General features: G+C 35.6%; 1 protein-coding gene across 1 annotated transcript in view; it reads right to left on the reverse strand.

The window, feature by feature from the left end:
• Positions 1-26,989, reverse strand: part of LOC100368435 (DNA-directed RNA polymerase, mitochondrial-like) — a 50,661-nt gene that overhangs the window by 16,390 nt on the left and 7,282 nt on the right. The window contains exons 6-23 of the mRNA XM_085490479.1: positions 24,342-24,442; positions 22,940-23,180; positions 21,688-21,855; positions 21,043-21,124; positions 20,241-20,437; positions 19,514-19,633; positions 17,293-17,331; positions 16,994-17,070; positions 16,840-16,906; positions 16,241-16,376; positions 9,661-9,794; positions 8,997-9,100; positions 8,255-8,372; positions 7,389-7,585; positions 6,797-6,875; positions 6,388-6,510; positions 5,841-5,963; positions 4,777-4,854 (exon numbers count right to left, since the gene is read on the reverse strand). Of these exons, the coding sequence (XP_085346605.1) occupies positions 4,777-4,854; positions 5,841-5,963; positions 6,388-6,510; positions 6,797-6,875; positions 7,389-7,585; positions 8,255-8,372; positions 8,997-9,100; positions 9,661-9,794; positions 16,241-16,376; positions 16,840-16,906; positions 16,994-17,070; positions 17,293-17,331; positions 19,514-19,633; positions 20,241-20,437; positions 21,043-21,124; positions 21,688-21,855; positions 22,940-23,180; positions 24,342-24,442 (2,184 nt within the window). The remainder of the gene's footprint in view (positions 1-4,776; positions 4,855-5,840; positions 5,964-6,387; positions 6,511-6,796; positions 6,876-7,388; positions 7,586-8,254; positions 8,373-8,996; positions 9,101-9,660; positions 9,795-16,240; positions 16,377-16,839; positions 16,907-16,993; positions 17,071-17,292; positions 17,332-19,513; positions 19,634-20,240; positions 20,438-21,042; positions 21,125-21,687; positions 21,856-22,939; positions 23,181-24,341; positions 24,443-26,989) is intronic.

The following is a 26,989-nucleotide window of genomic DNA, read 5'->3' on the forward strand; positions in this document are numbered from 1 at the left end:
ATGTACCAAGTTTCATTGAAACGTGATCATTACTACTCGAAATATCAAAAGCTGAAAATTCATTAATTATGCAAATTAGGTAACTAATATGTACTGATATTACCCTAAAAACTATCAGGTCTGTGCAGTGTCATATGACACCTATGTACCAAGTTTTATTGTTATGATTAGTACTTGAGATATCAGTGGAAAAACCGAAAATTGATTAATCGTTATGTAAATTAGGTAATTAATAATATTAACAGATTTTTACCCCAAACTAATCAAATCTGCGCATTAGTTCAGAGCATCCATGTGCCAAGTTTCATTGAAATCCAATGAGTGGTTCTTCAAAAATCAGTGGAACAGTCATAGAACAGCTTAAAATCAGTTAATTATCATGCAAATTAGGTAATTAATATTCATAGATTTTTACCCAAAACTAATCAAATCTGTGCACTAGTTCAGAGCATCCATGTGCCAAATTTCATCAAAATCCAATTAATGGTTCTTCAGATATCAGTGGAACAGTCTTGAAACAGCTAAAAATCAGCTAATTATCATGCAAATTAGGTAATTAATATTCATAAATTTTTACCAAAACCTAATCAACTCTGCGCATTATCCCAGAGTATCTATTTACAAAGTTTCACCAAAATTTGATTAGTGGTTCTTGAGATAACGGTGGAACAAAAAAGTGACATACATACATACATACATACAGACATACAGACAGGGTAACTGCAAAGACTCCCTTTTGTGCTTCGCACACGGGAGTCAATTATGAATTATTATGCTAATTAGGGAATTAATATAACCATATTTTAACCCCAAACTAATCAGGTTTGTACATTGTCCTAGAGCATCTTTGTACTAAGTTTCATTGAAATGGGAATAATTAGTACTTTAGATATTAGTGTGAAAGCCTAGAATTGGTTAAGGTAGCAGGATAGTTTTTTTGCATGAAAAATGTCAACACCTATAATCGGAATAAATTTCACAAGAAATCATACAATCTATTTATGTTTGGAAAGCTCTTGACTTGTATTTTTCTATTATTAATATTTTGTGAACATTGTGTTTGTTTTAGCGTCACATGATTCTGAAAATCAGCGGGGCTGATAATTTAACTAACGTGAATAAAATTTTAATTGTCATCTCTACAGTCATTCATGCGATCAAAAACTTTACACTGTTTTGAAGCAAAGGTCATGAAGTTTAAATCCGTATTTCTATTTTTTGCATTAAGTATTTTTTTTCCTTTCCGAAAATCACAAATTTCAAGCACATTTTTTGGTGTTAAAGTTTGTGTATAGATGGTTTGCGCGAGGTTTGTGAAAAAACAAAATAGAATTTCGCAAAAATGTAAATACGGATATGAAGCCAACATATCCAAGAGTAAGAAAAACCAAACTGCGATATCGTAGCGCTACTCACTGAAACGCTATTTAAAATTAGGTCAACGGTAATTGTCAGAAACCGAACACCGAGAAATCGGCACTTTTATGATTTCAAACTTCAATCAACGTTAACTCCTGTTTTAGCAGCAAAATTTACATGGGCTAATTGTAAATGAAATACTTTGAAAGTTGTTTTCGAGAAAAATCATGAACCGAAATTTATATCTGTGAAACACTTTGTTTTTCGGCCGTTTTCTTTCACGCTATGGAGTTTTGTGACGGTCTGTTCTTATAACGAACAGTGACGTCATTCATTAAAGCTTGGATTATGCAAAGTGGGCTGTTCTGTTTGCGAGTAACAAACAATACAGACACTACACTTGGCAGTTGAAGTGTTTGCAAATACAGTGTATTTATTTTTGGGCCGTTGTGTTTGTAAACTTATTAGTTCAAGCATGCCACAAGTTTCAAAGTCTCCTGGAGGCAGAAGAACACCTTCCGACACCAACTTGCGCGGCATACGATAGCAAATGAAATGGCGGCTGTGGGGTAATTGCTCGCATTCCAATGGCAGCCTTTCTATTTATTTCGAAAACTGCTCCCTTCTTTCAGGATGACTGGAAGCTAGGCGGGCTCAGTTTCGATCGAATACAATCGCCTTGCGTGCAAAGGATTTCAAGCAGACTGCCCAGACCGTGACGCCTGCGCTCCACTATTGAGATATTGCCCACTTTGCAAAATTGACAAATCGCTTTTTCTAGGGCGCCATTCATCAGTGCCATGTCAACGAGTCGAATCTCTCCGTCTTCAAATGATCGGTCGTGACATTCACTCTCGTTTTCTTCTTCTACGTCGGAAGGTAACAATATTTTCCTGCGAGATACAGACATCTCTCGAACGTTTTGAACAGGAGTATCACCCACTATATCGAAGTCTGATTCATGGTAAAACATTCTTCGCCCACTTCATGGCTGACACTAGTTTCGACGGGGAAATCCGTTCTGTACGAACCCAGCATCGTCTCTTTCAACATCTTTTTGACAGGAGTGATCATTCTTTTGACGTTTTTCTTCTTTCAATCCTCGCTTTCTTTTTTTGGGGGGAAATTTTTGCGTGCTTACTATCTCGTCCATAATTAGTGAATGACAACTAAACTAAACTAAAGAATACTGATGACCCTCTCCTTCTTTGCATATTTTGCACATTAATGAAGGAAGCTGCCCTGCTTTTTAATTGGTGTGAATGAAATAATTGTAAAATGTGACCCAGTGTTGTATGCCGGCATGTAGCATTTCCTGTGCTATTAACAATTAAATACCGCAAAACAAGAGTTTTACCGTCAGTAACCTTGGGGCTTATACTTGTAGATGAATCTCTTCAAAATTTAATTGTAACCGGACTCACTGTTATCATCTATAAAAACTACCTAGATTTTAGATGATACTTCTATTTTTTACCAAAGTCGTACGAAAAAGTCAACTCTTACCTTGCATGAAACACTGGCCCATATCCGATGTCAAGACGTCGGCCTGGGGGGGGGGGGGCACGCTACTATTTCGTTGCCGTGCTTTTTGTTCGCATGAGTACATTAGATAAAACAACCAAGTATTTATCAGATAGATTTATTACATGTAACATAATTTAGGAATTTAGAAAAACCAAAGTATGCCTACTTGGTGAAAACTCCTCTGACATGGGGATCATATAAACCAGGTCCAAGCATATTCTTATCATTGATCAACCTTTACATGTAGTTTGTGGCCTGTTATCAGAATTTTCATGCAATGCAAAGGGAGCCCCCCCCCCCCTCATGTAACTGCATTACTTCTGGACAGTAAGAAAGTAACCCCGTGGTCAGACACCTTTCAATGACAAAGCCAAGAAAAAATATTACAGAAATTTATTGTAAGTTTTTATTCTGTTAACACATAATTACATTGAAGTGGTACATTCATGTACTTTTTTTGTTTATTCAAAATTTGTTGTGTTTCAAAAGCGATTGTTTTGTCTTTGCTATACTTCCTCATCTAGAAAAGCAGCAGTGCACACAACTTATCAGCTGTGTGTGAACTACAAACAGATATCTTATCAGTTGTTTGTAAATAGCAAATAAAGAAAGTAGCCCAACTTAAAACTATTTACCCTCAGTTCAGTTATGTTTGTAAACCATGCATATTATTGAGATGCACTAGTTGGGTGTACACTGGATAAACAAAAACTTGGCAATTTGTTTGCAAACAAGAAAAAACCAGTTTACTTGTACAAGATATTTTTTTTCCAATAAAATAAATACACCAATGCATGTAGCATGCCTTAGGGAGCTATTCGTGTGATTTTCAAAAAAAAATGTGAAAAGTGCCAAAAAAAACTATTCTGCTACCTTAATTATGAGAAGATTTTAACCCACAATTAACCAGGTCGGTCTATTGTCCTACAGCATCCATGTACAAAGTTTCATTGAAGTGTGATGATTAGTACTTGAGATATCAGTGTGAAAGTTGAAAATGAGGTGATTAATATGCATAAATATTTACCGAAAACTAATTGGGTCCCTGCATAGTTTTAGATTCATTGAAATGTGATGATTACTGGAGATGTCAGTGGAAAACTTGAAAATTAATTAATTATGCAAATTAGGTAATTAATATACACAATTATTTACCCTGAAACTAATCAGGGCTGCGCAGTGTCCTATGACATCTATGTACAAAGTTTCATTGAAATGTGATGATTAGTACTTGAGTTATCAGTGGAAAAAACTGAAATGGACTAATTGTTATGCAAATTAGGTAATTAATATGCACAGATTGTCACCAAAAACTTAGTAAATCTGAGCACAAGTTCAGAGCATCTATGTACCAAGTTTCATCAAAACCCGATGTATGGTTCTTGAGATAGCAGTGGAACAGACGGACACACATACATACAGACAAGCTCACTGCAGACTCCCATTGTGTGCTTGGGAGTCAATTATCACAACATCAACTAAATGACAGTCGCATAAATTGTGTACATGTAATCACATCGCATGTAATCAACCCTCATTCACAGACAACATGAACTTTACAATAACAATGTGGCAAGAATTTCTTATTTCCATGGCAACAGTGATACCAGGATATTACACACATCTTGCATTTAATGTATGCACCATGTGACCACTAGTTACCAAGGCATCCAATGGCAACCAGCCGGCTTAGTAAGTGCAATAATTTAAGGCTCATTCGAGTATGTCTCTTAATATTAATTTATATAATGTTATTTAGAAAAAAACAGTTTTTATGAGATGTTCCAGTTGGTTTAACATGTGGAACATAACTGAACAGTGCCATTATGGACAAAGCATTGTGATTCTATAATTCTGTGCAAGCCATATTTGTACAATTCAGATACTAACCTTTCTATTAACAAAGCCCTCTAACTCTATGGCTATTTTCAAACCATTGGCAGCATCAATGGCTCTGGCTTCTTCAACCTAAAGGAACAGAAAAACACATTCTCTGAATGCCTTCGTCAAAAATTATATCAGCCAAATGTCAAATTGGCTTAATGTTTTTGTCAAAACTTGCAGCAAGTGAACTTGTGTATGTGTGTATATATATATATATTGTCAACCTTTATAGACTTTCAGAAGATAGAATTATAAACACTATTACAATCACCACCTGAATATACTAATCTAATCCCTCACATACAACCCGAACCTGAAACCCAACCTAATGGGATTCCATGCCAGGGGATTCCAATCCTGTCACACCCCATCCCATCCCACCCCACCGCACCCGAACCTGAAACCCAACCCAATGGGGATCCTGAACAGCGTAATCCAGCCCGGTCACACCCCACCCCAACCTGACACCCAACCCAATGGGGATCCTGAACAGCGTAATCCAGCCCGGTCACACCCCACCCGAAACTGAAACCCAACCTAAGGGGATCCCGAACAGCGTAATCCAGCCCGGTTATACCCCATCCCAACCTGGAACCAACCTATAGCATTCCATGCCAGGGAAATCCAACCAAAACAAAACAGTGTAATCCAGCCTGGTCACACAACACTTCAACCTGAAACCCAACCTAAGGGGATTTCATGCCAGGTCATACATGTATAAGAGTGATGTACAGATTGACTTCTTTGTTGAGTTAACTTCAATGTGTACGTCTTATTCATTTGCCATCATTGCATTGGCCAGTAACAAGTTGGAGAAAATCTCTTTGAGGTATCCAGCCTCCATTACTATCAAATGGGAGCTGAGAAGCAAACACATCACAACTATATTCTCCTAACAGTTGATACTTTTTTTATTCCGAATGAATTGATGTTACATGTATTTTTTGATTTTATATTATTTGTATGGAAGAGACCCCAAGGCCTTATATTACTGTTTTGAAAATAAATATCAACTATCATCATCCAATTGTTGAACATCATTAAAAATTGTAGGAAACAATGTTTTGTACCTTTTGTGCAACACCGGAATATACATCTTGTGGGACGTCAAATGGATGTAAATTAACTTGCTGTGCTCCGATGACATCACGACCAAGAGCAGCATAATGCTGCAACCCATTGCATGAACCATCCTGTAATAGAATATCACAAATATAAGTAGTAATAAAACAATTCATCAGGTTTGCAACGAAATTGTCTATTTCATAGTCCATCAATGTGAGATTATGTCAAAAATTTTTATTCTAAACCTGGATATTCACTGTAATCTATTGAAAGTAAGCCTCCAAGACCTGTTTTTTTACCTTGCTTCACAACCGCTGCCAGAAGAAATTCTTATAGGAATGGGTTGTGAAGTATGGCAACTTACAAGGGTTGCCTTAGCAACCGAATCTCTTTAACACAAGCAGGTCTAAGTGCCTGATTTTCCCCACTAACTTTTGGTGCAAGCAGATGTGATTTTCACTAATACAATGTTATTTTGCACAAGACAGACAGAATATGACATGGCCTATAGACTTGTAAACAACAATATGCAACAGGATGATGATACAATACCTGATGTACTGGTAAATGACTGATGAACTTTGTGGGATCCGGTGACCTGACAGCTTTTGCCACTTCCATACAGCATGACAGAGTTTGCCACGGTTCATCTGCCGTTTGCCACCACTTATTGCCCTGCATTAATAAATTGACAAAATGCATCAGACTACAGGTACCTATATGAATTTGTTTGCAGGCAGTTCTTCTATGAATGTATTAGAATCAACCAATCACAGGGCATCTCACTGGACAATGGTCTGCAATGGATGTGTTGATTGTTTGTGATCATACAAAACATGCATGTGATTTTCATTGTGATCAGAATTATTTTGATATGACCTCTTCAGGTGAGTGAAATTGTAAGTAAAAAGATCCTCATTTTACATTGGATTGTTATGAGATAGAGAAAGTCCATACTCACCGTGGTAGGGTTGTCAGCAGAGTCCAATATATCATCCATGATTGTGTCAGCGTATTCTAATCTTTCTTGTAAAGAGTTCCTAGTGAAAATAGAAAAGCAAATAAATTACAAGAGGAAGTAAACACTGTGTAGGTGATTGCACCATGAATTTAGTGTAAACTATTTAATTCTTGCAGTAGTGATGTATAGCGATTTTACCGTGGTCGTGAATTTGTTTCAGATACTTAACCAGCAGTATTGTCAGCATATTGCCAGACGTTTCAGCTACATGTACACTGCAATGTTGCTTTCAAGAAGCCAGTAAGATGGAGGCAACATTGCTTACAAAACAGCTGTATTGTCAACCAATTAGCTGACAATAATAATGGTTAGGAGTAAGAAACAAATTCGTGGCTACAGTAGATATTTAATGGGGGTGAAGAGGATACAATTTTGTGAAAGCCAATGTGACTGTCTTTTAAACCCAGGGATTTTTTTAAACAAGGGAACAGGGGCACAGCGCTCTTATACCTTGGCTATGCGCCTCCTTACCCTGGGGAGCAACAATGGCCATAACATTTTTTCAAAGAAAATTTAGCAAGATTGTACTCACCTTTTTTTAAACCCTGTCAAATTAACAAGATGTATTTTCAGCCATTTTAATCCATCTTCCCCTAGAGCACGCCCTCTAGCAAACAGTAATATACTTCTCATAGGATCGTTTCCAAGATGGTTGAAGTGGGGAGGGCATGGATAAACTCGACCACGAAAATCCATATTGTGTGGAAACCAGAAAGTTTCATCACGAAACTGAAAACAATATCAATACACATTGCTGATATATGTCAGTGTTTTATTCCAAATGGCCAACAAACAGCCATTTTTGACGTAACTATTTCAGGGTCCATAGAGTTGGGAAAATCATTTGATTTTTTGAGGTCTGGAAAGTCCTTGAGTTGTCTTTAAATTACAGGAAAAATAAAAAGTCTTTAAATTTCTTCATAGTTATTACAAGTAATTCATTTTAGAAAGGCCCGCTTTCTGTTTTCTACCCCAGTTCCGACAAGTGTCGGCAGTGTTTGCTATCCCCACGCCCAAATTAAGGGTCAAAAATATCTTGGGGAAAAATGCAAGAAAGGTTGGGAAAAGGTCTGGAAAGTCTTGAATATCATTTGGCTCTTGGTGCTATGGACACTGTATTTGTGAAAACTTTACTTGAATCTCTCTCTGAATATAGTTTTCAGAATCGGTTAGCCTGGAAGTCTTTTGTTCATTTATCAACATTGGTCATTTCATATTATTGAGAAAGACAAATATTCTGGTGAGTTACAATGGTCAGAAAAACTAGCGCAATTTCACCATGAATCTTTGAAGTAGGGGGTGGTATTTTGAATAATGTTACCGAAATGCACAAGTCAATAACTTCTGGGACTATGTCTATCACAATCACAAATTGTGCAAAAACTAATGGTTCATTACCTTATTAGCAATAGATAATTTGTAAAGAAAATCCATTCTTAAACTGTGCATTTCAGCTTTCTGTCTTCTTAAGGCCATTCTTTCTTTGCGGATACTGGTTAATTCTTCAATCTCAAGACTAAAACGATAAAAACACAATTAAAAATATGCAAAAACATAGAAAATAGCAAATTGAACAACCAGTCAATGACACTGATTTTGTACATTTTTGGGTGGTTCATGCATGTTTTAGTGTCACTTTTAAATAACTTGTAGTGGTTCACGGATATGTGGTTCGGGTGAAATGTAATACACATCCGACTGTCTCGAGCTGTAGTGGTCCACGCACGTTTTATCTGTGTGTATGTATATATATATATATATATGTATATATGTATATATGTATGTATGTATGTATATATGTATATGTATGTATATGTATGTATATGTATGTATGCATGTATATGTATGTATATGTATGTATGTATGCATGTATATGTATGTATGTATGCATGTATGTGTATGTATGTATGTATGTATGCATGTATGTGTATGTATATGTATGTATATATGTATATATGTATATGTATGTATATATGTATATGTATGTATATATGTATATGTATGTATATATGTATATGTATGTATATATGTATCTATATATATCTATATCTATATATATCTATATCTATATCTATATATCTATCTATCTATATCTATATCTATATATCTATATATATATATCTCAATCAATCAGTCTTACTTTTCTGAAAGCTTAGGTGGTTCTGGACATTCTGATACTGGTTGTGGAACATCGAGTTCTTCACTTCCCTTGTCACGAAATACTTGTATTATCAAGTCTAACATCTGGAAAAATTAAATGGAATAGAAATTACACAGACATACACACACATGCAAATCGTCCTTATCAGCAACCAGTGCAACTCTTTAAAAAAAAAAAAGTTCCACCACATGAATGGCAATATGTACCAACTATGCAGAAATTTATTTATTTGTTGTAATATACATCATCAGGATACCGGACAGCTCACAGAGGGCGAGAGTCAGCTTTCAAATAGATGATGTATGGCAGCCATTACTGTATTACTGAGTGGTTCCAACCAGCATGCATTAAAAGTAAATAGAACAGGATGAAGTGTTCAAATAGATGATGTATGGCAGCCATTACTGTATTACTGAGTGGTTCCAACCAGCATGCATTAAAAGTAAACAGGATGAAGTTGTCGTAAGTTAAGAGTATGTTAATAACAACATGGTCTATGCCAAATACTAAATAAATTTTTACAAAACTTGTTTATGCAAATCCTATTGCCAGCACACCAAAAGTATGCCAAACTGTTCTCATTACTTGGACAAGGTTGAATGTTTTTAAGGTAAATGTTACACTAAGAGTTCAGGGCACTTACTCTCTGGTTGATTTGCCATGGTACAGCTCCAAGTTGATTGAGCGAGTCATAGACAGGATACAAGTTGCCAGGGTGCGTCTTTTCTAGCATTACTTCATGCTGTAAAGCACCGTCCCGACTTCTCATTACTTTGGCTGTAATGAAAATGAGATGAATTATTTACTGTAAACCACTCCTAGAAAATAAGTCTCACAAAATTAAAGCGACTGCCACCAAAAAATACCTTAACAGTTAAGCACAATTGCAACAAACAATATATAGCTCCATTGTTAGTGGTACATGTAGCTATCTACTAAATATCAACGCAATCATACTTGTGGTTTTAAAAAAGTAGAAAATATCACTTTACTAGCAAAAATGACAAAAATATTCATCAAAACGAAAATTTGAGGATATCATCATGAAATAAATCAATATTCCAGCAAGTACACCAGACTTGTACTTTTTCAGGAATAAGTCGAGAATCTTAAAAGCTGATGCAGATACCATAAAAAGTAAGTGACAGCGAGTGTAAGTGACAATTGACTTCAGTAGTATGATTAGCTCCACTAGACTAAGTTCGACTAAATCATCTTTGGCTATAGCGTAATATTTTAACATTTTTTTGAAACTAATACTATTTTTGAGTTTTATTTACTCAGCGAAACACGCATGCACCATCTCTAATTCAGTTGATTTGCTCTGAAAATTATCTTTTCAATGAAAAGCCATGTTTTCTCAGCTGTCTTAACCCTTTGCACACCATAGATACTTTGTTGCAACAATGTTGCAGGGCCCATTACTAATTTGCATATTTGCACTCCCATTACCCAAAACGTCTTTACCAATTCAGTGTGAGCCAGGTAGGTTGACATGTACACAGGGAAAAGAAGACTAGGACATTGTAGTTTCATTTCATTTAAAAATCAAAGAAAGCTTAGAAAGAACTCCCATGTGCTGAGAGTATTGGAGACACATTAAATATAATTCGAAATTACTTAGCTGAAAACTAATTATGCAAATCAGAAAATTAATATGACCAGATTTGAGTGTAAAACTAACGAGGTCTGCGCAATGTAACAGAAAATCTATGTCTCCAAGTTTAATTGAAATGTGATTAGAACCAAAAAATTATGAATTATTATGCTTATTAGGGAATTAATATGAACAGATTTTTACCCCAAACTAATTAGGTTTGTACATTGTCCTAGAGCATCTTTGTACTAAGTTTCATTGAAATGGAATAATTAGTGCCGTGAAAACTCCAAAATTTCGACCCCTCTAAAAATTCGAACGCCTATTTATTTGCCGGGTTTCGGTGTTTTATTTACCTCCAAATTTTCGACTCCACTAAAAATTGCCGACTCATTCTTATTCGAAAATTGCCACCAGTTTTAGTTTTCCCCCAAACGAAAAAAAAAAACGATGTGAGCGTTCAAACGGGACCTTCCTCGAAGGCATGAATCCGGGTTTCTGATTGACTGAGAGATTTTTATTTTATTGGTAACGAAAATATATTCTAAATAAACGAAGTTTCAAATAAAAACGAACACAAAAATCTCGGCATGCTGCGTTTCTGAATTGTTGATTATTACTGTACTCAGTAGTGATTATAATAATGTACACAAAATAAATTTGTTGAATGGTTATGAAATACAAATAAAAGTCAACTTAGTTTCATCGTAAGCCAATGATTCCGGTCTCGTATAAACGTTTGATGCTGTAGGATATCCGCCATGTTCTCTTAGGTCAAATAGGTCAAATCACTAATTAACCAATCAAAAAGCTGGATGATGCCAACGTGTTCAAATTACCATAGCTTATTTAAATATGTTAATGTTATTGAACGCAATGCGGAAGAGATTGATGTTGTAGTATGATATTTTGGCTTGGATTTTGATGCGAAAACGGCATGATTTTTTTTTAAATAAAAAAATTAGTTGTTTTTAAAAAATAAACTGGTCATCTGAAGAATAATTTAACATTGTTCACAGTGATAACAGCTCATTCTCGAAAGGAAGCTTACCCGCCCACGCTAGTCACGATAAAAATCATACACGTGTACTCTTGAATAGACAAACGTCAATGACTACGGTAAAACTTAGACTATTTTAGCCGGCAGGATTGATTGAAATGTCCGAAAAATTACGCCAAAATACACCTTAAAAGTCCCATTTTCTTTTCTTAAATCCCATTTTATTTTTTACTCCAAGGGCGAATTTACGGCAGAATTTGGTCCCTCAAATAAGGGACACGTGAGCTTTGATTCTAACCGGATACATTGCACTGGGTCGGGGAGATAGTTTGCTAAACTTCCATGCATCTTTTGTCCAATGGGTACCTGTACTTCGAACATTCGCAAGTTTTTCTAGGTAGTGCGAGACAGCTTTGTCTTTTGACCTATTAGTTTTGTGCTGACCTCTTCTCCGCGTCTTGATGTTTTGTTTTGCTTGTCATAATACTCACTGATTGATGACTTTGTTTAGATTTTGAGTTACAACTCGGCCACGACCTTTGCTTTTACCGTGAAACATGAGGAAGTTTACGTCAATTGACGGACATTGCATTTTTTAAAAACTAATGAAGCACACTGTCTATCATCCCCATTTTTTCATTTGCTGATTTCTATTCTGAAAAATTCGACCGTCCGAAAATGCACCTTAATTTTGACTCTAAAAACACGTCACATATCTAACACCAATTATTTAAAACCGGTCGAAATTTTGGAGTTTTTACGGTACTTTAGATATCAGTGTGAAAGCTTAAAATTGGTTAATTATGCAAATTAGGTAATTAATATGTACAGATTTTAACCCACAATTATTCAGGTCTGTCTATTGTCCTACAGCATCCATGTACATTCATTGATATGTGATGTTTCGTACCTGAGATATCAGTGTGAAAGTTGGTTAATTATGCAAATTAGGTTATTAATATGCACAAATATTTACCGGAAACTAATTGGGTCTGCATAATTCTAGATTCATTGAAATGTGATGATTAGTACTTTAGATATCAGTAAAAAAGCTGAAAATTAATTATGCAAATTAGGTAATTAATGTGCACAATTATTTACCCTAAAACTAATCAGGTCTCTGCATAGTCCTAAAGGATCTATGTACCAAGTTTCATTGAAATGCGATGATTAGTACTTGAGATACCCATGGAAAAGCTGAAAATTAACTAATTATGCAAATTAGGTGATTAATATGCACAAATATTTATCGAAAACAATCAATCTCTGCATAGTCCTTGAGTATGTAAGTACCAAGTTTCATTGAAATGTAATGCTAACTACTTATATCAAATGCTGAAAATTAATTAATTATGCAAATTAGGTAATTAATATGTACTGATATTACCATAAAAACTATCAGGTCTGTGCAGTGTCGTATGACATCTATGTACCAAGTTTCATTGAAATGTGATGATTAGTACTTGAGATATCAGTGGAAAAACCGAAAATTGACTAATCATTATGCAAATTAGGTAATTAGTATCCACGGATTATTACCAAAAACTAATCAAAACCTAGCATTAGTTCAGAGCATCTATGTACCAAGTTTCATCAAAATCCAATGAGTGGTTGTTTAGATATCAGTGGAACAGTCATGGAACCACTAAAAAATAGCTAATTATCATGCAAATTAGGTAATTAATATGCACGGATTTTTACCAAAAATTAATCAAATCTGCGCATATGTTCAGAGCATCTATGTACCAAGTTTCATCAAAATCCAATGAGTGGTTCTTTAGATATCAGTGGAACAGTCATAGAACAGCTAAAAATTAGCTAATTATCATGCAAATTAGGTAATTAACGAGCATGAATTTTTACCAAAACCTAATCAAATCTGCGCATTGGCCCAGAGCATCTATGTACCAAGTTTCATCAAAAACCGATGTATGGTTCTTGAGATAGCAGTGGAACAGTCGGACACACATACACACACACACACATACATACACATTTTGTGCTTCGCACATGGGAGTCAAAATCACATTTTATTTACAATTCACTTGGTTTCTAATTTATTATAAAAAAATATTACTCAATGCTGTAGCATACAGGCATGGTACCTGATAAAGCAGTCATCTTTACACAGAAATACATTACAAAACTTGCACCCAAATGAAGTCTCCACAGAATAACCCTTAGGAGTTTTCTTACGAATTCTAGAACAATATTTACAAGAACGTTTCTTTCACTTGGAATTTGGTTGCATCATTTCACACAAGTTATGAGTAGGGAGGTTGGCGTAACTCAAGCTGTTTTCAACACCAAGTGACTGTGGTTGTGGCCCACGTTTTTTATGACTACAGTACCCAGCAATGAGCTGACTTGATAAATCAAGACGAAAATCTAGTTGCCTATACCTTCTTCTTGGATTAGGGGAGTGAGCAATTGAATATAAAATAAAAGAATTAACAATCATTCGTTGGATAAAGAAGAAAAAAAGATACTTCCAATATTTCATATACTTTTTACTAATGGAATAGTAAGATGCCAACTGGTCACTCAGATCGACACCACCCATGTACTGATTATATTGCAAAACAGAAAAAGGAGTAAAAAAATGTTTTCCCACCCCTGGTGACATCTCTCCCACCTGGTGAACAATTTGTTGTCAGCATACCAGGTACAACAACCGAAATAGGCACTCATTTCATCTGTCCATTTCATACCAATGCCGGTCTACGCGCCCGGTAACTTCCTGTCTATGTCTAGCGTATTTATTTGTTTCCCCAACCAACAAATCCAAAAAATCGTCCGTAAAATATAATTTAAAAAAATCCAGTGGTTCCCTGTCGAAACCAACACCATGTCTTGGTCCTGAAAACTGGTCGTCATGTGCTGGAATGTTCACGTCGGTCCTTTCATTTGACCAGATGTTTGGTGTATCGGCGATGTCATCGGCATCAGAGTCCGAGTCACTGTCGGCATCGGCATTCAGCAAGTCTAACAGTTCATTAGGATCGATGTCACTGCCACAGTTGGTATTTTGGCATAGCAATTCACATCTCAATCTCTCTTCGTCTATTTCTTCCACTGTAAAGCCTTCAAACTCAGTGTCTGAATCAGACTCATCGAAAAATCTCAGAATTGCGTCACGATCAGTTTGCGATGACAGCTCTGAGTCGGCCGGTTGTTGTGGCATCCCGGTACTGGGGCCCGCAGTCTGTTGTTCGCTCACAGTTTGGAAATTCATCACTGAGTTAAAACTTAAAACGTATCACACAAATAGTTGTGAATAATTGCATAAAAAATCCGAAAATACTCGACAGGAATTTAATTCGTTCGATTACAAGTCAGCTGTGTTTACAAACAAATACAAATACGCAGTGGAGGTCAACTGAATGATCGTGTCTGACAACCACTGAGAAACCTTGCATATTCCCGCCACAGTCAAATTAGTGTGTAATTTATTCATATATTCGGAAGAAGTATTCCTTATTTGGCAGGATTCTTTATTAGGAATATACATATGGAACAGTAGGGCGGGAATTACCGGGGCAACGACACAGTGATCGTGTTTAAATATTCAAACTGTCGTTTGGCCTACAGAGGTCATTGGATATTCCCGTTTAAAACCCCCATTTTAAAGCGATATTTGGACACTGTGAATGAAAAAAATACATGGATATCCAGTGGAAATACAACAGAGGCGAAATAAGGACTTGCAGTGAAAAATAGCAACAAAACTGGGATTGCCTTTTTTACAGAACCAGCGACTACGGCAATTTTCACGTGTTGACCTCTGCTGGCACGCAAGACTGATTGCGATGACAGTCTGATTTTTCGACATTAAACTCGCCGACAAGGAAAAACAACATTTTATATAGGTAATTTATTTAAATAATGTTTTCAGTTCAGATGAATATAAATTTTATATGTATTATGCGTTTATTTTGGATAAAAACTGTGGTAGAATAAATGAACTTTCACCAAACATGCCGCTGTGTTTGTTATTTATGCAAATCTTCACAGCTCTTCACAGATACCATCCGAAAAACCTGTTGTACAAGAAAAGTACGAGGACAATTCGTATATAACTTTCAGTCTGGACGTACCTGTATTTCGAATTATTTTCATTAACAATTTATTTGTTCATGCAAAGATCAGGGGAGATCAGAATCTACTTCTGTTTCAATCTATGAAATACCGGCCGTTTACGGCCGCATTGGGATTTTGACAGTGCATTAACGGGTGGCCTTTTACGGCCGAAATGGGTTATCTTTGGTCAGAAATAAGCGGCCGTATATGGCCGCATTGGGGCGCAAAGGGTTAAGTAGTTATTCTAGCTGCCCTCGTTTGTACCCACCCACACCCTGCTATCTTTAAAAAAAATACTTCTTCCGGGTTGCATGTCTTTTGGTGTTATTTTGATTTTTTATATTTTTGTCCTACCCTCGCCCATTGCTTGGTAGATTACGTATGCGCAAATAGAATTACATAGAGTCTGACAGTAATCAAAAATTACCCCTAATACCTAAATAAACATGTCAACCAAACAATTCATACTCCCCTTCATATTTTAATATATTAGGTCACAGTCAAACGGACTAGACAAATAAAGCAATATCATAATCGGATACTTACTAGACGTTAGCAAATAGCCGCCATGTTTGATCGAATTCCATGGCAACGGCGGTGATAACATTGGTAAGACCTCACTATCAAACCATAAATCCGATTGGTCTACCTCTTTGATTAGATCAACTAACATTGGATGTGGCTGAAATAAAATCATTACACATATTCAATAAACACAGCAAAACTAATGAGACCTTGCTCATAGGCAAAATATCATAATTAAAAGACTATAATAAAATATATATTGAGATGCAATACATTATAATATAATATAGGCAAGAGATACCATAAATTACAAGACTTTGTTGCAATAACAGAACGGCAGCGATTTTTTTCTTCAAAAATGGCTTAAAATTTCAATTAAAGGAAATTTCCAGTAGCGAAAATTGAATGTTCTAAGAGAAACAAACACATACAATCAAATCAGATGTGGCACAATCATGTCATGTCTGTCTATATGATGTGTTCATGACCTTTACATGTGTAACTAACACACACAGTGCTCCATAAACAAAAAATCCATCAGGTGACAATAGATAGTAATTTGCAAAATATATTCATCACCAACATGGCACCCATAGCAGGGTTGAAAAGATTATATTTACCTTCAAAAATCCAACCTGTTTGATATTACGGTATGCATACATGTGATAAAAAGCTGGTATCATTTTCCTGTTGACAAAACACACATACACAACCTTTATATCTATATTTTTTAAATGAAATTTTAACCCAATTATTTTTACAAATTATACTCACTTTTCTTTTTTGCCTGTTATCTTGCCGACATCTATTTTGATTTCTTTCAACAGCAGCTCTGTTAGCTTTATACCAAGCTGAAATGAAAGACGTACATGTATGTTTATGATGCAAATATCCAACCTGGGAAAACTTCCCACTCAAGTTCTTATCAACATTTTTGAAAACTTCAATTCAGTGTTGACAGCTATAACTCATCGTGATAAGATAATTTAAGTAACCTTAAATATATTAGGAAATCCAAAAAAACGATGAAAGAAAAGAAGGAATTAAAAGACTAAAACGTAAATAACACTTACGATAATTAAACCTCTACCCCATGGTAAGGCTTCATAGTCCTGTAAACAAGCAATAACAGTTTACTCTTTACAAGAAATTTACATTGATACATGTGTGAGAGGAAGGCACCAATTAGAAATGTTCTACTATGTTTTACTAGGGAGCTAACTATTATAAAGCATGAAGCTGGGCACTCTGTTTCAGGCCAAATTTGACAAAAATCACCTATAAATTATAAGTCGTGTTCATCATACTTCCTTCATTAAGAGTTCATAGAACCCTCAAAATCCTGAAATGATGCAAGAACATTTTTACCCTGGTTTCCATGGTGAGATTTCTTCATTCAATTTTGCTTGGTGACATAGGATGGAAAAGTTACTAATATTTTTTCAAATACAGTCAAACCTGTCTATAAAGGACAGTCAGTGGACTGAGCCAAACTGTCCTTTATAGACAGGTGGTCTTTATATGGAGGTGGCCTAATTTATTCATTTAATCATGAATATTAATTAGGACCGGAATTTTAAGGTAGATCATAAGCAATACATAAAAACAAACCTACACATTGTACAATGAATATATCTTTTACAATAAAAGTCACTCATTTTCATCTGGATAATTACAGCTTTACTTTTTTACTACAAATTATATCATGTAAATTCACTGAAACCAAGTGATTCTGCCTATGGATTCATTGGTGTATTTAATGCATAAGAACAATTGTCAACGATCGGTCGCATTGGCGTTTCAGCTCGGACTTTCACACTCTCGCCAAGCAGTCTTATTCCCCAGTCTCTTACACATATTCCATCACAGGCGGTAATCAGTCCCATCGTTAGTATTGTCGATTGTACACTGTGACAAAATGCACAGACAAAGTTGCCGTGATTGAAAAAACAAACAAGCATTAACAATTAAGAAGCATTGGTAATAAACAAAATTGACCAAACTCATAACGATTGCTACAACTCTCAGTGTTGAATCAGAAAGTCAAACGAACCGGAAATGAAACACGGTGATCGTACACGCAATTTTACAGTTATTTGCTGCAAGCTTCGACGTGTCAAAACTGCCCAAACGAATTTTCTCGATTGCCAAATATTGATATTACCGTTTATAAAAAAAGAGGATCAAAATAGAAAACATCTTTCGTTGAGAATAACCCCGAGATGACCCCTCAGTAACAATACGTTTTGCCCATGCGCTAGCTTCATTAGCATAATTTATAACGATCAACAACAAACAACATGGCGGCCAAAATAGGTCGGATTTTGCAATCCCGCGATGAAAACGAAATAAACAAATGTTTTATTATTTTGTTTGGATATTTCATGTCGACAAGGTAAATAAAACATCTCTCATTTACTAAAACTGGTTCATTTTTTTTTGTTTTCGAGACTGGGAGAATTTGCTCTTCATGTGCGAGACAGTGCACAGAAGTGTCGCTGGCCGGCTGGGGATCGATAGTATACCGGGGGTAGTATCGATCGGAAACAAGCTAGTTTTTCATTTCAAATTTTGAATGAAACTGTTTTAATTTGTTGTTAAAATCTTTCCAGTCTCTAGACGTTACATTCAGATGATATTCAATTTTTTTTTTTTTACTTTTTCGCAACTTCACAAACCAAGTTGCGATGGTACCCCTGTCTATTAGCCCTAAAGATTGCGTACTCTGTAATCTGAACATAACATATGGCCACTTTCCTGTTAGCGATTCGCAAGTAGCTATTGTCTTTTTGCTGAGACAGTCTGATGGAAATGTTGGTGGTCGTTATACAAAGGTTAAAGTGTGAATAGGTCTACAATAGGGTGGTCGCTGGTCGCGTTGGACAGGTGGTCGCTATATCCAGTGTCTTTAACGTGTAAATTGCGAAGGGACTGTACTAAGGTGGTCGCTATGAGCAGGTGGCCGCTCTGCACAGGTGGTCGTTAACACAGGTTTGACTGTAAATGCATTTCAACTAACTGACTTCAGTATAATTCAGCAAGTTCCTGGGTGAAAATAGTTTTACATTTATACACATACATGTGCAAGTAACATGCTCAGTGCAAAATTTGAATTTGGCTAAATTGTACAAGAATAACCTAAGAAAAATCAGTACTTTTCAAAGCATACCAAGGCAAACTGGTAGGACATCTATTCCTGCTGACTCCATTTCCAGTTTAGCCGTGATGCCCTCAGGCACATTTATTATTTGTTTCTGACTCGAGCAACACTCAAACTTGCATCAAAGAACTTACCAAGCTTGGCCCCCATGAGCCTTCATTGTCAAGTTTCTGCCAGTATTCACGGTATTGATATTTTGTCATCAAATCATCATCCAATGTTGCAGCCACGTAGTCCTTGTACATATCACTGATCTACAAAAATTAAGAATTAACCTAAAGTCAACTATCGTCAATCACTACATTTTAACCCTCAGTAATATTCATGTACGTGATCTGATACTACTATAAGAAGCTTTAATTTCATGACAAATTTCAGCAAATCTCGCCAGTCAGTAAAAAGTGTGAAATTTTGAAGCAGCGAAAATTTCTCTGGGACCTACGATATAGTGTTAGAGATTTTTGCGAAATTTAATTGTCATGAACACCATGTTATTCTAAAATCATGAACATTTCTAGCAATATTAATTTAATGGTTGCAAAATTTTAATATTTTTACACTACACTAGAGTAGCACAAGTTTTGACAGAACTCGAAAGTTGTCTATTTTTTCATACACAAAAGTATGAATGTTGACATATTAATAATAGCAAGTTACTAGAGATAAGCTAAAAGCAAGTTGCATATTTAGAAACGACCATGTCAATTCAAACAATTGTCAAAATTATCTGAGTGATGAACACAAAATATTACATAATATTGCAATTGCAAATTAGCAAGTCTGAGAATAAAATGGCTAATGTTCATTCCAGTTTGTTTTTCAGCTATCTATAGAAGCATGTACACAGCATAATATCCTCACCTTATCCGCTAAGCCACTCTTCTGTTTATGCTGTAAATCATATTTTTTGAAAAGTCGGGATCCTATTTCATTGGATGCTGACAGTAACGATTCACCCTCTGTACTCGACGCTATCTGGGGGATGTAATTCAATAACACTTCAATGTATTCGTCAGGCTGAAGAACGAAATAAAATGGATCCATCTTCCACTTGTGCCCTACAATATAAATATTAGTCAAAACTTTATTGTCTCAAAATCGGTAAATCGTGTATATTAATTTGATAATTTTGAAGGTGTCACGGACACATTTGAGCATCAAAATTCAGCAATTTTGAAGACTAAAATGGCCACAAATCAGCTATAATTAATCAAATATTGATGTGCATATTTAAGTCATCCTACATGGTCTGTGTTAAGTCATAATGTGATTGGTCAAAGCATGCATGTGTAAGAAATGGTTTTTGAATATACGGACGGAATGGACAGACATCATCCAAATTAATTAATAGTCTCGGTTTCTGACATCTTAAACAGAGACTAATAAAATGTATTTGATAAGTTTGAATGTGACCAGTCCAGGCATGTCAAAGATACAAAAGTCAACGCATGGATGCACACGAACACACGCACACATACAGCGGTAAAATTATCAGCCCCCCCCCCTCCATTTTCAGATGAATAGAATGTGCTCGAACTGGGACCTGTAAAAGTTTTGAAACAAAACATAAAAGATTAAATACAAATTTGAAGACATTTTATTTGGGAATTGAATCACAGATTTGATGGTTAAAAACATGTACAGTAACAAGGGAAAGTCTTACCTGTCTTTTTAGTTCTGAATGACATGAATGATGACTTCAACACTTGTCTCCACATTTCAACGTGTTCTTCAAGTATTCTACCCTGAAAACCAGATCATTTTAAAAAGTTCATCACAAGAAATGACAAGTCTAATTTTGCTATTTTGCTATGCTAATTTTGAAAATGGCTTGCAAAACAGTTGGCTTATTCTCACTTGAATAAACAGCTGAGTTTAATCAGAGTGATAATCAAAAAAACATTCATTAAAAATAAGGAGTTTTTCATTGTTGAATCTGGGTCCATAGCACCAAGAGCCAAATTATTTCCTTGACTTTTCCACACCTTTTCTCAAACTTTCTTGCATTTTCCATGACATTTTGACCCCTAATTCAGGCCAACATCATCACCAAAGCCATCAAAATTCTGAAGATATGGTAGTTTTATGGAGAAAACTGGCCTTTCTAAAATGAATTAATAACTTTGAAGAAATTATTTTATTTTTCCTGTAATTTAAAGACAACCCAAAAACTTCCCAAATCTCAAAAAATCCAGACTTACAAAAGATTTTCCCAATGCTATGGACCCTGTGAATACAGTACAGTCACCCATAACTGCCCTTTCTGTCAGCTAACATGGGGTCAGAGCTATGGCAAATTTCAACATACCTTTTTAACAGAATCATTGGATAGAATTTCTGGCGATTCAATTGATTTGACTTTCATACCACCACCTAGTTCTATATTTATCTGTCGTCTTACAGCTTTCTGTAATTGTTGTGAATCAAACAAACAATGATATCCACTCCTGTTGTTCCTGGAAGCATCCTTCTCCACCTGGGGAATACAAATGTTTAAATACATTTTATTATGCATGTAATAAAATGAGCAATAAGTCAATGAAAACGTTCATGAATATATATTACCAAGCTCTATAACAAATTGTCAACTTATTATTTACAGACATCAGGGATTTTTTCTAGAAAAAAACTGCAAGAGGGAGCACAGCAATTCAGCGGCGCCACCAAGTGGGGGAGATGAGTTCTCCCTACCAGGGATAATTCTAAGTTAAAATGAAGCATTCTATGGCTTCCTTGGGACCAAAATTACTATCAGACAGGTCAGAGTTGAAGACTGGCCACACATGATCCCTGGTCAATCAGAATTTTATGGTTGCCAGAGGATCTGCTCCCCAGGGTAAGGGGGCACATGGCCATGGCATGAGGGCGCTGCGCCCCTGTTCCCTTGTTTAAAAAAATCCCTGGACATGTATTATCAAATACTTATGTAAATAACATATACATTTATGGTTGATACAGTATACAATATAACACATCTTTTGGTTTATATGTGCTGCTATTGGATATGCACTCATGACAACATATATGTCATACAAAATGGATTTATGTATTACTCTCAGCATTGTCATCAAAACACCTCACAATGACCATTGCTGCACAACAGGGTGTGAATAATATCATTCTTAAACAACCTACTACTTGTCAATTATGATTATTTGCACACATCCCGTGCATGTTGGTAATCACACAATATTTCTTAACCTTTTCATCAACTGACTTTCTCGCCCAAATTTTTCTGCCCTTTTTTCTCATATTCTTCAATATTTCTGGAAAAGAACCCTAATCGTTGATCCAACTTTAAGTTTTAACTCAAACATTTTTTTTTTTGTTCCAATCTTCTGAAGAAAAGTACAGACTATAAACGGGACTATTTTATGAATTTGTGATGAAAAGATGGAACTGGTGGTGAAAAGGTTAAAGGGCAGTGGTCGTCATTTTGCGTCAACGTCTCTGTGTAAAATAAAATACACACTGCGTGACGACCACGGCCGTTGATACAAAACAAACTCAAAATATGAAAACATATTTAGCAAAATACAACATCTTCAATTTCTACTGACCTCCTCTTCCAAGCTCTCTTTGCTGCGGTAAATATTTTCTAAGAGTGGTACATTACAAATACTTGTGAGTTGATTTCCTTCAGGTTTATAGTCTGGGTTCACAGCAACAATTGCTCTCATAATACTCTCTCTTTGTGATGAACTAAATGTGATATGCTGGAATAGCTTCTCTATCTCAAATTTAGATTCCTTCATCTCATCAAGTACTCCACAAACTCTACCAATCTTAACAGATTGTTTTCTAAAAAACAGACAAGTGAGGTAAAAGTTATTGCAATAGTATAATGAAGAAAAAAAATTTTCCCTTTCATTTTATATTTCTCTCTCTCTCTTTTTTCATCAAATTTACAAAATGAAACATGTGAGTAATCCATTTTGAAGTTATGTGTACATGAAGACGTAATCCAAGTTTTTTTGCCCAACTGTACTAATTGATACACAATTGATGCATGGCATAGTCCCTGTTAGCCATGAAATTTAAAATATAATAGTTTTGTTTATTGTAACATAGTTGGAACATAAACATGTCAGAGATATGGATCCAGAAGCTGATGTTTGATTTTGGTGATTTTTTAACATTAAAATGATTGACATTCAGTCATCTTGTATCTGATCGTCAAAGGAGTACATGTCCATATTGAGAGATATTGCTCTGGAAAAGCATTAATAAAAACAAAATGGCCATCGGTAGGCCATTTTAAATACATCTGTATATCTCTTACATGATGTATAATGAATATATAAAATGTTAATATAATCAGTTAAAGAAGGTCAGAAATATGGCCCTAAAATTGCACTCATTAAAACAAAATGGCCACCTGTTGACAATTATAAATCAGATCTGAAAAACAAAATGACGAACGCACGCACATAGGTCAATCCATCAGTCCACGTTTTCGGACTGGGTTCGAATGAGGACTAAAAATGTGACCATGGTACTGCAGCTTAGGTATTAGGTAGCGACAGGACTTGATTTTGTCTCAAGTAGTGTTCCATTCTCTTCTTGTAACATCAGAACAAAATAAAACACAAAGCAAAAACAAGTCTTGTGGTCTTTCACTCTCAGCAAGATATTGCGTGTAAGATCTATTCTAGTTGTCAGGTTGAGATCCTGCAGTATATCAACCAATATATCAACAGCTTACAAGTTGGTTAATTGGTTGATAATCAGCGAAAAGCTGCATGAATATGATTGCATAGGAAGTTGGTCATGTAGTTGGAGGTGCCATACCCCAACAATATTAAAGGAAAGAGAATCCTCTATATCTCTATCAACACAAGATTTTGGGGCAATTTGTTTTCTCGTCAGATTACATTAGTCTTTATTCAGACATGCTATCACAGATGGCTCCCACATGGGTCAAGGAAAAGAAATATTAGTGATTTCATCTCAAATACTAACCTTCCAAGGCACTCTAGTATAGCAGCATAAGATTGGTAACTTAGTTTAATACCATTTGATTTTATTGTATCAACCACCTTATCAACCATTTCCATATTGCTCTGAAAATAATGAAGAGATCATGAAATCAAGACAACCACTAATTTAATAGTAATTACTATCGTAAGTAGACAACCAAGCATGGTAACATCAATAAGAATGTATCAAATTTGGCATTGCATAATTTGTGAAGGTACAGAATTGCCAAGCGAGTTCCGTGCTCAGGAACAATTACAATCTCGGGTCAGTTTTGTCCCTGGGAAGAAAGAGTCGAGTGGGTAGTACTGTAAAATATGTATTAGAAGCTGCGGCTTCTATTAAAATGGTACAATGCAACAGGGGGACGTGGCTTCTATTAGAGCATCTACGCATATGAGAAATGGTGAATTTTCGGTTCTCAATTGTTCAAAAAAAAATGGGTGCGACTTCTATTAATTTAATAATTAGGGATGCAGCTTCTAATACAGATTTTACGGTATATTTCGTTCCATAGGAGAGACAAAGGCCGTAAGTGTCCGACGGTGTCAAAACACCACATGGGATTTGTGAATGTGAATCTATTTTGGGATACCCTTACTTCATAAAAATTGATCATTAAAAGTGTGTAGCACAATATCAATTAAGCATTAAAATAACCCCCAAACAACTCAGCAATTCGATATTGACCTATAAAAAATTCAATCGTTAGATTTTTAGAGACAGACGTTTGATTCACGCCTTTCATGCAATATCTGAGATCTTGCAGCGAAGAGAAAATCACATTGTGTATGCTACCTACATGTCGGTTACAGATTAAAGTTGATCAATGAAAGTTGGTCTATGAAAGTATTATTTGCGATATGGATAATTTGAAAAAATAAATGGGGACCAGAGACCGAATATTTTTAGATAACCGTGACATTACTGTTAATGGTGACTATGGAGTTAAAACAGGAACTCAGTGGGGAAGGAAATTGTAGATCAGATCTAGTGTGCAATGCCTTCAATACAACAATGTGAATGTTGCAATAGTGCTCCTGATATGACTGACACTTTTGGGTGATCAAAAAGGGGACGGAGAGAACCTGTTTTTGAAGATAAGCAGTTTCAGTGATTTAACATGATAGAATGTGTTCTCACAAGAAAACACCTGTATCTCCACTTCAAACTTATAACTTCAAATGGCTACCTACAACATTGGTGAAACTGCATTAGGCAACCTTAAAGGGGAAACTTCCAAGCCCAGGGATTGCACCAAAGAATCATGGGACACTATTGTTAATGTTGTTTACAAAGTTAATCTATCATTTGTTATCCATTGTGATTTTAATCCAGAAAGTAAATTTGTTGTGAGATTAGAGGTATGTAAATGTGTCGAAATGGACATAGTGCGAGTGGTTAGTGCTAGTAGAACTAATCCGAAAAACTACTAGATCTAGTGCTAAAATGGCACTAGATCTAGTGCTAAAATGGCACTAGATCTAGTGCAAAAACGGCACTAGATCTAGTGCTAAAATGTACATAGTGCGAGTGGCATTGATATTGCGTTGTCAACGACGTCAAGACATCCCGTGATTCTCTGAAAATAAATTAATATTTACGTAAAATTGTTGTATCTTTCATTCATTGGAAATGTGCTACAGTGGGAAAATTGAGAATGTCATTGTCCACGTTTGTCGTAATACTAATAGACCTTTGGAACAACGTGATCGGCCGGGAAACTAGCTGAAACAGTGAAACTGCAGGTCGAACGTTGCAATTTTTACAAATTGTGAATAGATATACTGTATGAAATGGTATTGTGGGGAAGTCCCGGGTCCCTGTAAAGCTCGGTGGGTTGTGTGTGTACTGCGATTTTCACGCAATCCTGTTGTTACATTGTATCATGGAGGAACTAACGGAATATGATGTAACCTCACCGATTTTTTAATTTTTTAACGTGATCATATTATGTATGTCTAGACACTTTCTCTGCAATAATATTTTTTAGGAGCCCTTAGGATTTTTTGTTGTAGACTCTCGAAATCTTGTTCTTGTTACAGTTGCTAATAATTAAAACATGTGAAGTAACAAGTTCGTCTGTTGAATTTCCGGTTGTGAAATACGTATTTTAACCCTCACAGCTAAACAAACCCAGTGTATGGTCGCGTTAAAAAAAATGGGACCAAGAAATCGTCCAGGGCGATTTTTCGGCAGATTTTTAAATTTATTTTTTAAAATATTTTGTCGTAATTTATCGGACATTTCAATCGTTCCTGACGCCTAAATGAGTCTATTTAAGTTTTTATTCAAGAGCGTGTTTATTTTGACTAGCGTAAGCTCCGTTTGGACAAAGAGCTGTTATCACTGTAAACAATGTAAAATTATTATTCTTATGCTAAGTTCATCTTTGAAAACAACTATTTTTTTATTTTAAAAAATATCATGCCATTTTCCCATCAAAATCCAAGCCAAAAGAGCGTACTACAACATCGTCAAATCTCTTCCGCGTTGCGTTCAATAACATTAACATATTTAAATGAGCTATGGTGATTTGAACAAGTTGGCATCATCCAGCATTTTGATTGGTTAATTTGCGATTTGACCTATTAGCTCAACTCATGCAAGAGAAGCGCATGGCGGATACCCTA

This window comes from Saccoglossus kowalevskii, chromosome 15 (assembly GCF_978046115.1).
Source record: "Saccoglossus kowalevskii chromosome 15, keSacKowa6.1, whole genome shotgun sequence".
Classification (NCBI taxonomy): Eukaryota; Metazoa; Hemichordata; class Enteropneusta; family Harrimaniidae; genus Saccoglossus; species Saccoglossus kowalevskii.